Source organism: Miscanthus floridulus, chromosome 4 (assembly GCF_019320115.1).
Source record: "Miscanthus floridulus cultivar M001 chromosome 4, ASM1932011v1, whole genome shotgun sequence".
Lineage (NCBI taxonomy): Eukaryota > Viridiplantae > Streptophyta > Magnoliopsida > Poales > Poaceae > Miscanthus > Miscanthus floridulus.
This window is the reverse complement of record NC_089583.1, coordinates 100,252,496-100,267,343: the sequence shown is the minus strand read 5'-3', so window position 1 is coordinate 100,267,343 and position 14,848 is coordinate 100,252,496. Positions and strand designations below refer to the sequence as shown.

The following is a 14,848-nucleotide window of genomic DNA, read 5'->3' as shown; positions in this document are numbered from 1 at the left end:
GTTTTGCCTCATGTTATATGTTCATCACTAGTCCTTTGGACTTGGACATTTTCTCTTTTTCTACATGCTGCTCTGGAAATAGATTGCATATTCTGGAGGGGTGCCAAATTTCAACAGCACATAATTCGTCAGGTTAATAGGTACGGCTGCACGATTTCAGGCACTCAATTCGGACACCATTTTATACTATGAGAATGACGAGCAGTCATATTCAGTCCTGAAACAGAAATCCGGCAGCACGAACACGAGCCTGACTGGATGTCCGGGTTCATCAAGAAAATAAAAGTTACTCTACTTGCAAAAGGGCATTTTGAGATCTACTTTCTACCTACATAAGAAATTCCCTGAGAAATAGAAACATCCATTTTATGGTCTTGAAGTTACATAAGAAATTCCCTGAGAAATCTGGTTTCAAACAGGCCTTGACAGAATGTTGCCATAAAAAAAATGCTCAGCTGTCTTTTTTTAATAAAAAAAATGCTAAACTGTGGTTCCATATATTTTTGAGAAAACGGTTTGAGTACATGAAAACTAAGTAGACACAACCTGAGTTTTTTTTTTTTTACTAAAATAGGGTCAGCTATACACAACTAAATTTTAAATATGTTGCTTGAAGTAGTCACATCTGATATCAGGTGTGCTCATCAATGAAATTAAGATATAAGTTCACATATCCTTCATTAGGGTGTCATGTATTTGTAATGCGTAAATGGACAGCATGTGCTGGTTAAGCCTGGATATCCTTATCTTGTTGTCGATATACCTGCAATGAGAGAGAGAAAAAAACTCATTCAGAATAAGCATTAGTTCTCTGCTATCTTGAGCCACCACTCACCAGAAACCGAAATTTTTCTAAGTATAACTTGCATATTTAGATTTCAGGAAATCAAGAATGACTTGCAATATCTCCATGACAAATTCTCCTTGAGCATCCAAGGGAAACTGCAAACCACCAACTTGAACAGCTCCTTTCATGGACACGGTAAAGGTGTTGCCACTCCCTTTTTTGCTGCAAGTGCAATGCGAAGCTGATTCAGAACTGGAAACCAAAATGCACTTTCGTGCAATAATTTGTACATTCTAGTACACCCTGTCTTACTGCAAAACGTTCATTTCCCTCCCTGTATGTGCACAGCTTATTTTTTTATGTTTGCACTAACAAAAGTAAGTATAGCATAATGTTTCCTTCAGGTAGAAGGCCAACTGCTTCAACAAGTATATATCACGCATACTGGAGGAGTGGAATAAGGAGTTCTGTTTTTTCTTCATTAAGACGGTCTTGCACAAATGCAAACTATCCTTGACAGGAAACACAAATAAATATTGATTCTTGGAGGCTCTACAGACTTACCCTATGTTGCCTGTTGCATTGAGGGTGAGACCTGGGAAGGGGCTAGCTGAATTATTTAATTTCCCGTCTTCTTTTATAATCTAAACAGAAAGTCCATGTTACTATTAGTCATGTGAGGTGCCAAGTGCCAATAAACACACTAAAGTATCACACAATCACTTTACTGTTTGACTTCATTCTAAAACTGACCTGGAAGTCCTTGAGAACGGCAGATGCAACAGATGACCAACTTTCACCTTCAGTCTGCAACCATAGAAAGGCAAAGCACTTTCAGGACTCCTAAATGTATGCAAATTTAACCAGTATGAGAGTCTAGTTAAGTATCCAGATTAACCTGTGAACTCCACAATAGTTGCCATTCACCCACCAGAATGCTTAGATCAGTCTTTGTTCCATTTTGGCTTGAAATAAAATCATTGATGACCTGTTTAGCCAAAAAGAAAGTTTGTACACATAACTTGTCTCCATTTGGTGCGACGATGGATGATTCAAGCTGTAATCACACACCTCTTCTACTCCTGTTCTTGCAGATATAGCTGACAATAAGATCTGTCTTGGCTCTGCACTCTTCTGTAGGACAAAAGTGGTTCCCTGCACTACAGATTGTTTTGAAAATATGATGAAATACAAGCAGGTCTATACAAAGCCAAATAGTTTCCATATAGAAGGGTTATGGACTTGATATGCTGCAGATTTCTACTAAATCAGGAGAATATACAACAAATCAGAACCTAAAATGCTTCAAGGCTGCATTTATGAACATTCCAATGTTGTCAAGGTAGTAAAATAACATCAAGATTATGTCATCGTACCTTGTTTCTCCTTGAAATACGTATGTTCCCAGTGTGGGATAAGTATGTTGTGTCAAGCCAACCCTTAGCTTCATCTCCAAGAAGTCTAAATGGCACTGGGTATGGAACTTTAAATGGCAGAAACTTGAAGGCGAATGCTGCTCGGTCAAAACGGAAGTATGCGCTTTCCATCCTTAATAGTTGCTTCTGCCTGGTTTTATTTTCATAAAACACCTTATTGTAAGTATTGTAAAAGAAATTTAAAGTAACAATCCCTAAGGCAATACAAGTATTTATTTCTTTACAGTTAACTCTCCCTAAGGCAGTATAAGGCCTTATTTCTTTATAGTTAACTCACACTAAGTCAGTACAATGCTTTGTTTCCAACATCCTCCATGTTTATTATGACAAGATTGATGGTTAATGTTGCAGAACCTCTTCGATTACAGATTAATTTGGATGTTACCGCCTATTCTGTTTTGCCTGGGAAGAATAGCAGCAAAAACAGGGATAAGGTAATGAAGTTTATTTCTTTGGGTTTAGTGATAACTGTGTGCTATACTGTCATTTAATGTGATGCTAAGAGTGTAGGTTTCCAGTTTATCATAACAGAATAGACGTCATAAACAATTGGCAAGGTCAGGTGCATATCTACTCCCTCCGTTCCAAATATATGACATTTAAGACAAGCTAATTAACAAAAAATGAACTAATTATCATGTCCTAAATGCTATATATTCTAAAACAGAGGGAGTATTCTTTTTAATCATGTATTGAATAAGAATACTAAATGCCAATTTGTTTTTCACTTGTTAAAGCTTGTTGAGAATTTGGTATTGACATGCTAAGTTGTATGTGCATGTAACACCTCAGACATGATTGCTAATTAGCATTGGATACCAAATAAAATATGACAAGCATCCACTCCCTTTGATAAGTTTATAAGTTCAATAACAAATTTCATAAAGTAGATACATTATTAATATTTCCTGAGTCTCTGTAATGTAAAATTTCATCACTTTGATACATTTATAAGTCTAATAACATATTTCGTAACAAGTAGATACATTATTAATATTTCCTGATTCCCTGTAATTTAACATTTCATCAATTATGTTGGAGTAAAATTAAGGTGTGCACACACACATTGAACGTAACACCAACACTTCACTGTAATTCAAATGCACGTAAACCAATAAAGCTCTTTATGGAATGTAGATACATATTATTAATTCAGAGAACTGCACTCTAAAAATAGTTTGACATGAAGGATAATAGTAAATGAAATGGCAGGATCAGGGATGCAGGAAGCACAAACAGATGAAAGACCGACTAGGAAAGATGCAAATCCCTAAAGCCCCATGTCGAACCCGCCGCCCCCGCACTCGCCCCCACCAGCTAGCCCCCTGGCTGCCGCCACTGCTCCCTTGCCTGGACCGGACGCGGCGCGACGGCGCGGCCGCAGCCCTGGACGCCGAGGAGGGCCTCGAGCAACACCAGCTCAGGTTCCGTGTACGCCTCCGCCTCCGCGGCCGCTACCGACGGCGCCGCTAGCGCCAGGGCCCGGCGCCGGCGAAGGCGAAGCCGGGGCGGGGCCCCCCAGATGCGCGGCGAGCGGGAGGCGCTAGCGCGAGGCGACACGCATCGCGGAGGCGGAGGACGGAGGTGCATAACCTCCGCAATGTAATAGTGAAGCAAAATGAGTGGACCCCGATACAAGAAAACAAGCATCATCACTCAGTAAAGACGGCAATGTTCAAAGAAACATAGGAGCGGTGCTATCTAAATATCTAGGACCTACAGCGTAATAAAATATCTCATATCTTTTCTCGACCGCCTGTTTCATTGGCTGATGACTTCAATTATCAACTATTGCTACAGTAGAACAATGCTATTTTAAGAAAGTGGAAGCGGAGCAAGAACATTCACCGCCCCTGGTTTTTTTTGGTATCACTCAGATATAGCATCGCTTGTTACAGCGTTGTCAGTGGTTCTTATTTACTCTCTCTCCAAACTTGGCACCACTTAAGCGATACGTTGTGGAGGGAGGCCCTCCACATTGTACTAGTGAAGCCAGAAAATGAGTGTTGACCTAGATACAATAAAACAAGCATCACTCAGTAAAGGCTGCAATGTGCAAAGAAACATAGAAGCGGTGCTATCTAGATACCTGGGACCTACAGTGCAATAAAATATCTCATATCTTCTCTCGACCGTCTATTTCATTGGCTGATGACTTCAATAATCAACTGTTGCTACAGTAGAACAATGCTATTTTAAGAAAGTGGAAGCCCAGCAAGAACATTCACCTCTCCTGGTTTCTTTGGTATCACTCAGATATAGCATGGCTTGTCACAGCGTTGTCAACTCCAAACTTGACACCACTTAAGCGATACGTTGTGGAGGGCCAGGCCTCCGGGTGCAGCTGGGGCGGTGGCTATGGAGCGGCGGGTGCACGGAGACGGGGCGCAGAGTTCGTGGCTTGCGTTCGCGCTTCTCGTGCGCCGTGCGCGTGGGTGGAGGGTCGAGGCAGCGGTAGTTGTTCGATTCGTGGGGGCAGCTGGGTGACCTGTGACTGAGTCTGTGACCAACAGAACGCTGGGTTCGCGGACCGTTTTTCCGCCAGCGTGGAGTGCTGTGCAGCATTCCTCCTTTATTTTATCATTCGTGTTTTACACTGGTTTGAAATCCAGGAATTTCACAGTAATCACGTTAAAAATTAGTTCAATTTTACAAAAAAAAAACATACAAACAAGATTTTCTTCCACGTTCCAAACAAGCCTAAGTTTTTAAGGCCATGGGCCATGACGTCCAAAGATGGTGTATCCAATTGCCGACTTTCGCTAATGCTCCTATCAGGACGTCCGGACGGACGGGGACGGGAGGACCCGCCTCACACCACGCGCCCTGTGCCTCCCCGCGCTCGCGCCGTGCGCCCCTGCACCTCGCGCCTCGCACGGTCGCACCAGACCCACCTCGCGCCGCGTGCGCCCCACGCCCTCGTGTCTCGTGCTACACGCCTCGTCTGTGCCTTGCGTCGTCCGCGCCTTGCGTCTCGTGCTACGTGCCGCCCTCACTCTCCCGCGCCGCGTCAACTAGCCTCCATTAGACGACAGCAAAATAGATAAACACATGTTTCAATCGTATGTTTCATGCGTTTTAGATGTATGTTACATATGTTTTATCTGGATGTTACAAAAGTAGATCCGGGGCTACATATGTTGCAATGGCTATACACGTATGTTTCAACTGTTTCAAACGTACGTTGCAAGTGTTTTATCTGGATATTGCATATGTTGCAGTAGCTATACATGTATGTTGCAAGTGTATGTTTCACTTATTTCAGACCTATATTGCAAGTGTTTCATTTGGATGTTGAATATGTTGCAATTGTTTCAGACATATGTTGCAAGCGTATATTCAAAATGTTTCAGACGTATGTTGCAAGTGTGTTTATTTGGATGTTGTAATTAATATACACATATGTTGCAAACATATATTTATAAATGTTTCACCTATTTCAGATGTATGTTACAGAAGTGTTTTCATGTTGCAACATTAGCAGACTTAGGAAGCTAGCGCATGCAGATGCGGAGCCCGTGGGCATAGCTGTCTCCACGTACGCGGCAAGCGAAGCGAGCGTGTGGCGCGTCAACAGGCATGTGACGCGGTTACGTGCACAACTTGCTGGCGTAGCATTTGCATACGGCATGCGGGGGCGAGCGTGCATGCGCAATAGTTATAGGCGGGGCAGGCGCCGTTCCATTTCTTTATGAGTGAAGCGCATTCGCGTGGGAACCATGCGTGCGGAGAAAAAATTGTTGCCACTCCTACAGCTGCATGCATTACAGAGGGGGCGCTGCTGGCGCATGCGAGACTGAGGAAGCAGATAACCTGTTTGCTGGTTGGTTTCTGGGCTGATAAGCCTGGCTGATGCTGCTTTGTTATGAGAAAAAATACTATTGACTGACTGATAAGCCCTGACTGAAACCAATAAGCGAACATACTGAGAGTGTGTAGGTGGGTGCTCAACGCTAGAGCGAGCATGCAGGAGGAGGTGAGACAGTCAGGACGGACAACGCGAAGGGGGCAGATGCGGACGTGATGTCCTGACGCTAGCCACGCCACGATCGACTTTAGCTTTAATCGTTATATACAGTACGTTAGATCTGCCGACAAAATACTTTAGCTACGCTCAATTCACATAAATATACTTCCATAATCGTTTATAGCCTTTTATGTTTTGTTGCGCAAAGGCTAGCTCGTTCGGCTGATCAGTTTTTGACTGATTTTGGATGATTTCGGATGATTTAATAGTGTTCTGTGAGAGAGAATAAGCTGAAACAAGCTGAAACAAGCGGATAGTGGAGCAGCCAAACGAGTAGAAGAGCTCCGCTGTTTGATTCTGCAGCCATTCTTATTCTCCAACGAAGTGATTTCATTAGATTCTTAGGAGAGCAGGGTGCGGAGCTGATAAATTTCTCTGCTGATCTCCACCAGAATATAATAGAGAGAGTGAATGGAGAAATGATTCTCGGACATTTTAACTGTTTAGCTACTTAGGAGTAATTCTCTTCGAATAAGCTGGAGCTAGAGCTCTCACAAACGCCCCTAAGATTTTTTTAACCAAATCTACTTATCTCTGTAATAATTCTGGAATTCAATAAAAAAACTTCGTTGTCGAAAAATATTATCAATATAATAAAACGAAATTTTGAAAAGTTATCGGTTTATTGCGAACTGGAACTGTGTGTCTGTAAACGAACGACCTTTGACTTTGACCCGCGGCAGTCAAATCTTCTGGTTTCCTCATCCATTCCCCAACTCCCTCGTCAGAATCTCGCCATGCGCTCGACCCACCTCGTCGGCGGCGACCTTGCTTCGGCCTCGGCGATGGGAGGCCACCCCGACCGTGTGTACAGGGCGCTGGCGGTCGCCTCACTCTACATCCTTATCCGCCGGTGGGGTCGGCCTCAGTGAGCGGCCGGCGCCGGCGGAGATCGCTGCCGCGGCTGCGCTCTGCACCTCCGTGGCGTGGCTGTATGTGCTCCCCGCCCTTGGTCTCCGTCGGAGCACGCACCGACGTCGGCCTCAGTTGAGAATATAAAAAAGGAGAAGAAAATTGTTAAAAAAGTTATGTTGAAAATTATTTAAAAAGTTGAGATATACATGGAGAGCTCGAGGATATGTTGAAAATTATTAAAAAAGTTGAGAATATAAAAAAGGAGAAGAAAACAAGAGAGCAAAAAATGTTGTTATATTGAGAAAATAAAAAAGGAGAAGAATAAACAAAGAACAAAAAAAAGAGAACAAAATTGTTATGTTAAAAATTATTAAAAAGAGGAAATATATGTTGAGAGTGGGATTTGAACCCACGCCCTTTCGGACCAGAACCTTAATCTGGCGCCTTAGACCAACTCGGCCATCTCAACTTGTTATGAATATACTTTGCGATAATTCTTTAATCCTTTTTATGTTGAATCCATGCTTTTCACAGTACGTCAGAATTGATTTCTTACCCATGGCAACCACATTCCAGGATTCAAAATTCCCCTACTTTTAGTGTTCTCGAAGACAAGCACAAATGTGTTTTTTATTAGAAACTGTTTTTTCCGATAGAAATACTTTTATTAAAATAGAATAGTTTATGTGTCACATGAGACGATGGAAATAAAAAAACTGCCTCTGTAATAAAAGAAAGTGTCTATAAAAATTATTTTTATATTAGTGCCATGGAGCTACATGGCCCACGCTACATTCGCGAAGTCTGATTTTAGACACTCGGGGCTACGAGTGCTTCTCTGGTTCGGTATCTGTCTAGGAGGTTTTCGACCCAAACAATCCTTTTCACCTCTTACGGATCTAATGCCGCAACACAGCGGCAGTATGAAATTTAGGAATCTAAAACGAGAGAGATTGGATTTTAAAAGGCATATAGCACACATAAAACAAGCTTAGATAAAGAGTTTCACCTTTACCTCTGATAATAGGGCTTTCACAGCTTTCCTGGCAAACCTATGCTAATGTAATCTACTTCTAAGAGCACCCTCAACAATAGAGTCTACTTGTTAGCTCGTATATGAAATTAAAGAAAAAGATAAAATAGAGCAGCTATCATGCATGCTAGCATAGGAAAGCGTGTGAGTATATACATATGAATCATAGGAAAGTGTGGGAGCTTATTAGCTAATATAAGAACTACCTAGTTCACCCACCGCAAAATCAGAATCATAGATGTTTCCACCATGCCTCGTACGAGTGTCCACGCATGTACTGTGATTCAAGAGAAACCCATAATAATTGACTTGGATAATGGCGACGACTCCATGTTTAATGCTACGTCCTTATAATTGCAGCATCTTGTTAGTCCAATCGCAAAGCAAAGTGTAATCCCTAACAGCCAAAGTTCGCTGATAATATATAGGACAAATCAGAAAGCTAGTATGGAGTAACATTTAGTAATAAAATCCTTCGTCAGATCGGATTACAGATGGTGCCAACATATCCGTGTTTTCCCAAGGCAAGGAAGACAAATTTAATATACTTCCTGGTCCTGTTAGTTTGTTTTGCTACAAACTCCCTCCAGTGATAAATGAACTAGTAGTAACATTTTGAAGGAGCTGGCTTCATAAAAAAAAATTAAACTTTTTTTATGAATAATTTTTGGACCTCATGCCGCGGAGCAGCATGCCATAGTACAGCTCTTTCTAAACATGGTTTTCAGTAATTCGTTGGCACTGCTCGGGCTCCTGACCAGGCCATCGACCCAAACGCCTCCAAAAATCTGGACAAGCTTACATGGATCATAACTTATGAAGGTCCTGTTTAAATCCATTAGTGGTAATAGTTAGCTCCTAGCAGCAGATGTAAGCCACCAAATAGCTTTTTATTAGTGGGGCTATTAGCTAATTAACCTACTAGTTGAGCTATGTTTGGATCCTTAATAATTAGTAGCATTTAGCTAGGACAAACCAGTCAATAACTTTTTTTATTAGTTAGCTAGTTCATTTTGAGTTATTAGTTAGATTTTTAGTTAGGGTATTTGGATTCACTAGTGCTAAGTTTAGTTGCTAACAATTAGCACTAATAGATTTATTTGAACTTTTGGCTTTACTAATAGCTTTTTTTGGAGGTCCAAAACTAGAAGCTCAAATAAACATAGCCTATAGTTTTAAGTCTTTGAGAGCTTTTCTTCGAGTTTTTACGGTTTCGTCTCTTTTTGTTCCATTCTTTTTTTCTTTCTCCCTGTAAGTAGAGGAGGGAATTAAATTCTAATGTAAAATAGAGAATTAAATTCATAACTTTAGTTTTAAACAAACTAGAAGAATAGCCCACGCATTGTTGCAGGACTTTGAAATAAAACATTTGTAGAATATTAAATTAAGTTATAGGAGAATGCAATAGGAAAACAAATAGTACAATGTGGATATCTTGCATGTTGATAGACTAAAAATAGTAATTGCATTTAGTGGAAAATGCTATAGCAATTATTAAGCGGATGATATGGCACTTAGTGGAGTATGCCATGTGGTGTCCTGCATGTGGAGATTGAAAGATAGTGAGATTTGTGTTTATAAGAGATATAGATAGATATAGATAAATTTCACCACTAAACTATTGTTGTGTTAGTTTTTGTGCACAGTTATCCTCTTGAAAGTGCATTTGCCCCCTATGTGGGTTTTGGTGTATTGATGACATCCAAATTAGGGACTAATGTGATCTTAATGAGATATGTTGCAGCTATTAGTCCCATGAAAGATTCAAAGAGTTGATAAAGATGAAATGGTATCCCTCAATTCTTGAAGTTGTAAAGGCGGACGAATTCAAAACGATCTCCAAAGGTTTTAATTTTGTTTTTGAGTTTAGGATCCGCCGCACTATAAAGAGGGATGCAAGTTTAGTTGGTCTGAGGAAGATAGAGTGCTCAAGCATTTAAATAAAATCAAAAGAGTGTCACTCTAGCACTTCACGAGCACATAGAATAATTTTCTGTGACTTTCGGTGTCGGAAGTCCCGACCTAAGCCAGGAGTCCCGGCACCTGTGCTTCTGACTACTCGCTGTCTGTGCACGTCGGAAGTCCCGACGTTCGCCAGGAGTTCCGACACTGACCTGACCCAAGCCGGGAGTCCCGGCCTCAGCAGTGCTGGCTGTTTGATTAACTGTGCTCGTCGGAAGTCCCGACGATCGTCGGGAGTTCCGACCATCGGAAGTCCCAACGTTTGCCAGGAGTTCCGACACTGACTTTCACCCGTGGACTTCTGACCCTTTGGGAATAGTATTTTCTGCTTTCGTCGGAAGTCCCGGGATCTGTGTCGGGACTCCCGACATAGATCTGAACGGTTGGATTTTCACTTGGAGTATAAATACTCCTCTCTTCACTTCTAACCGTTACGGACTCATTTCACAGTTGACTCACTTCGTGCTGAACAGCTCCCAAGCAACTAAAGCACCCCTCTCTTTCCCCCTTTGCTCCAATCTTCGATTCCCTTAGTTTTTGAGTAAAAGGAGAGTGGATTAAGTGAGAGCATCACTTTGGATAGCTTGAGCACTTGATTTCTTCGTCAAGCCGGTTGTGTTTGCGTCTTTTACTCTTGGGGCTTTGCCCCTAGCCGGCTAGGCGTTGCCCAAGAGCTTCCATCTTGTGGAAGAGCCTTGGAAAGTTTGTATCACCCTTCTATTTCTTAGTGGAAAGCTCAAGTGACCTTTGTGGTCGCTTTGAGAGAGGCAAGGAGGTGGAAAAGACTCCGACCTTAGTGGTCACCTCAACAACGAGGATGTAGGAGCTCCTTTGTGGGGTTGCCGAACCTCGGGATAAATCCTTGTGTCCCGCGTGCTTGTTGTTGTTGTGATTGCTTGAGATTACTTGTATGTGTTTGTCTCTTTGTCTCCAAAATCTCCATTTTAGGGTTTGGACTCGATCTACGGTTTGGAGGCATTACGGCGTCAAGGGAGTGACCCAACATCTTCACTAAACCACTAGGAAGTGAGGTTGTAAGTTTATTTATCCGCAAAGTTAAATTTGGCACTGCTTTTGTAGTTCACGTAGGCGTCGGAACTGCTGACGTTTGCGTCGGAACTTCTGACAACGTCGGGAGTTCCGACCCAAACGTTGGGACTTCCGACAGTGGCTGACAGATTTGAACTTAGCATTTGCAGTAAATTTTTAGATACGCCTATTCACCCCCCTCTAGGCATTGTTAGATCCTTTCAATTGGTATCAGAGCAAGGTCTTCTCTTTGCGTTTCACCATGTGAGAAGAAACAATGTCGAAGACCGACAAGATGCAAGCCGTTGCCGTCGAAATGGCCAAGAAAATAGCTGAAGAGTTGATGAGTACTCAAGTCAAGCTCTTTCAAGATGAAATGAAAAAGATGCAAGATGAGATGAGCAAGTTGAAGGAAGAATTGAGCAAGAAGGTTGATGATGCAATAAGTGGCAAGAATGATATTAGTGACAAGAATGAAGTAAACAAAGATGCCGCTAGTGATATTGGAGCCGGTGAGCATGCTCATGGAAAAGGAATATATTCACACATGAGTTTTGACTATGGACAAATCATGAAAGGTTCAACACTACATACTCCGTCCATCAATATTGGCAAGCCACCTCACTTTGATGGAACAAGATACACCGATTGGTCTTACAAGATGAAGATGCATCTAATAGCCGCAAGACTTTGGGAAGTTGTGGATGTTGGTGTGATGATTCCTACCGATGAAGATAGAGAGATAACTCCGGAAGAAGTGCACAACCTCCATCAAAATGCACAAGCCATAGCATTGCTTGTGTCAAGCCTAGCTCCGGATGAGTTTAGAAAAGTGAATGGAATGGAAAGTGCAAAGCAAATTTGGGATACTTTGAAAGTATCATTTGAAGGAGATAAAAGTGTGAGAAAAGGCAACATAGAGTTACTTCATGGTGAATTGGAAAGATTTGTATTCTTGCAAAATGAAACAACACAATCCATGTTTGATAGGCTCATGGCATTGGTCAACCGCATAAGAGCTCTTGGTAGCAACGAATGGGATGACAACAAAGTTGCTAGAAAGATGTTGAGAACCTATAGAGCCAAGAACAACATGCTAGCGTCCGTGATCATGGAAAGGCCCGGCTATGATGAGATGACACCTCAAGAAGTTCTTTCAAAGCTCAAGCATCATGAGTGTCTAGATGAAGATGCAATCAATGCTCACAATCAAAATCCTAATGCAATGGGATTCAACAAGAGTGCCGCCTCTTAAAGCAACTCAACAACATGAAGGTCAAGTTTCAAGTCAAGAAAAGAAGAAGAAAGTGAAGGATGATTCCTCAAGTGGAGAAGAAGATTCCGATGCGGAGGTTGCATTTGTGATTAGAAATCTTAGAAAGTTTATGAAGAAGAAAAGCAACCGCAAGACCTATGGTGATGGTAAGAGAAGGTTCAAAAAGAGATTTTGCTATGGATGTGGTCAAGTTGGTCACTTCATAGCCGATTGTCCTAATGAGAAAAAGGAAGCACAAGCATGACAAGGATGAAGATAAGAAGAACAAAGGCAAGAAGAGAGGTGAAGCTCATCTTGGGGAAGAATGGGAGTCAAGTGATAGTAACTCAAGTGATGATGAGAAGAAGAAGAAGGGAGCCGCAAACATCGCCATCCACCACTCTTCTTCATCGACCATGATCTTCCCCGACTCAACTTCATCATCAAAGCTCTTCTCCAACCTATCTTCATCACCGAGGCTCTTCTCCAACCTCATCGACAATGACTACTACACCCCAACTTGTCTCATGGCAAAAGGGGAGAAGGTACATACTACACCCGTTTCCTCTAGTGATGAGTATGATAGTTGTGATGATAACATAGAAGAAATTGAAGCAACCATGATAAAGAAATTTGGTAAAAAGGCATTCACTAAAATAAAAATGCTAATGAAGAAATTAGAGAAGAGGGATAGATGCTTAGAGTTGCAAGGAGATATAATTACTCAAGAGAGAGAGAAGAACCTTGCACTTGAAGCATCTATCGCCGAGGAAAAGATGAAGGTTGAGAAGTTAACCGTTGAATTGTCTTTAGCCAATGACTCAATTGGGAAATTGACTAAGGAACATTCCTCGGTTAATGATCAAATAGCTAGCCTTAAGAATGAAAAGAGTATAGCTCAAGAAAGCCTCACAAGCTTGAAAGAAAAATATCAAAATCTTGAGCTAAACTATAGTACTCTTTGGGCTAGCACTTCAACTTCTCCTAAGGCAACCGAAGTCTCTAATGTCTCCACTAGTGATGGTTGTAAAAGATGCTATAAAATTGATGTAAATGCATATGCAACTAACCTTGTTGAGTTAGAGAAGAAAAACAAGGAGATTCATAGGTTGGAGATGATATTGAAGAATGGGTGTAAGTGTCAAGAGCAATCTAACAAGACTATATACAAGTCATCAAGGCACCCATCAATCAAGGAAGGCATTGGCTACAATAGGTATGATGGAAAGGCAAATGGAAGGAATATAATAAATGGTGTGCCTTGTGTGAAGTTCAACAAGGGCGTTGCTCTTGATGAGCTTATATGCAAGGCCAACAACAAGGTATACATTCCAAAGATTCAATCTACAAATACCAAGACAATCAAGACAAAGCAATCCGATGTCCTCAAGCCACAAGCACCACTTCCACGGTGCTATGCTAGTGACTATATGTGTTGTTGGGGCAAGGATGGCAAGATTGTGGTTAAGTATGTTGGTGCCCAAAAGAGAAAGGAAATTATGAGGAGTGTTTGGGTGCCCAAGTTTTATGTGACTAACCCCTTAGGACCCAAATCTTTTTGGGTACCTAAAACAAAAGCATAATTTGTTTTTGTAGGAATATTCCTCCGGTGGAACAAGTTGGGTGCTTGGATAGTGGATGCACCAATCATATGACCGGAGAGAAGGACATGTTCACATCATTTCAACCAAGTCATGATCAAAGTGGAAATATTGTGTTTGGTGACAATGGAAAAGGTGAAGTACTCGGTTTGGGTAAAATTGCAATATCAAATGATAATTCCATTTCCAATGTCTTACTTGTGAATTCGTTGAGATACAATTTGTTGTCCGTTTCACAACTTTGTGAGATGGGTTACAATTGTCTCTTTACGGATAAGGGTGTGGAAGTCTATAGAAGGGAGGATTCCTCTATTGCATTTACGGGTCATTTAAAGGGGAAACTCTATCTAGTTGATTTCACATCAAATAGAGTAAATCCCGAGACTTGTTTAATGGCAAAATCTAGCATGGGTTGGTTATGGCATCGCCGACTTGCCCATGTTGGGATGAGGAACTTGGCCAAACTTCAAAAAGGCGAACATATCCTTGGACTAACAAATGTTTCTTTTGAGAAAGATAGGATTTGTAGCGCATGCCAAGCGGGAAAACAAGTTGGAGCTAAACATCCCGTCAAGAATGTTGTGACAACCGAAAGGCCATTGGAGTTGCTTCACATAGACATATTTGGACCCGTCGCTTATATAAGCATCGGTGGTAACAAATATGGCTTTGTAATTGTTGATGATTATTCTTGTTTCACTTGGGTATTCTTTTTGCGTGAAAAGAGTGAAGTCCAAGGAATCTTCAAGAAGTTTGCTAAAAGAGCCCAAAATGAGTTTGATGTCAAAATCAAGAGAGTTAGAAGTGACAACGGGACGGAGTTCAAGAACACCAACATTGAAGAGTTTCTTGATGTAGAAGGA

General features: G+C 41.5%; 1 protein-coding gene and 1 non-coding gene across 10 annotated transcripts; both read right to left on the bottom strand.

Annotated features, from left to right (window-relative positions):
- Nucleotides 1-270: 270 nt before the first annotated feature.
- LOC136552316 (probable plastid-lipid-associated protein 12, chloroplastic) lies at nt 271-3,897 on the bottom strand. 9 transcript variants are annotated; one of them, XM_066543849.1, is made up of 8 exons: nt 2,501-3,896; nt 2,164-2,353; nt 1,859-1,942; nt 1,686-1,775; nt 1,541-1,594; nt 1,352-1,431; nt 868-1,009; nt 288-763 (listed from the first exon to the last, which is right to left on the bottom strand). In XM_066543849.1, the coding sequence occupies exons 1-8, from the start codon at nt 2,530-2,532 to the stop codon at nt 728-730; spliced, it is 708 nt and encodes a 235-aa protein (XP_066399946.1). In that variant the 5' UTR covers nt 2,533-3,896; the 3' UTR covers nt 288-727. The 9 variants fall into 9 exon arrangements, with proteins under 9 accessions (XP_066399953.1, XP_066399952.1, XP_066399951.1 ...); XM_066543853.1 differs by having other exon boundaries at nt 898-1,009; XM_066543848.1 differs by having other exon boundaries at nt 301-763; nt 902-1,009.
- Nucleotides 3,898-7,493: 3,596 nt separating this feature from the next.
- On the bottom strand, nt 7,494-7,574 carry TRNAL-AAG (transfer RNA leucine (anticodon AAG)). Its single transcript has one exon. It is a non-coding gene; the product is annotated as a tRNA-Leu (tRNA).
- Nucleotides 7,575-14,848: the final 7,274 nt, after the last annotated feature.

Excerpts from the sequence above, each read along its gene's own strand:
- LOC136552316 (XM_066543848.1), bottom strand. The coding sequence starts at position 2,532 with ATGTTGGAAACAAAGCATTGTACTGACTTAGT. Across the intron at positions 1,595-1,685 it reads AACTATTGTGGAGTTCACAG|ACTGAAGGTGAAAGTTGGTC; the intron begins GTTAATCTGGAT and ends CTATGGTTGCAG. Across the intron at positions 1,432-1,540 it reads CCGTTCTCAAGGACTTCCAG|ATTATAAAAGAAGACGGGAA; the intron begins GTCAGTTTTAGA and ends CTTTCTGTTTAG.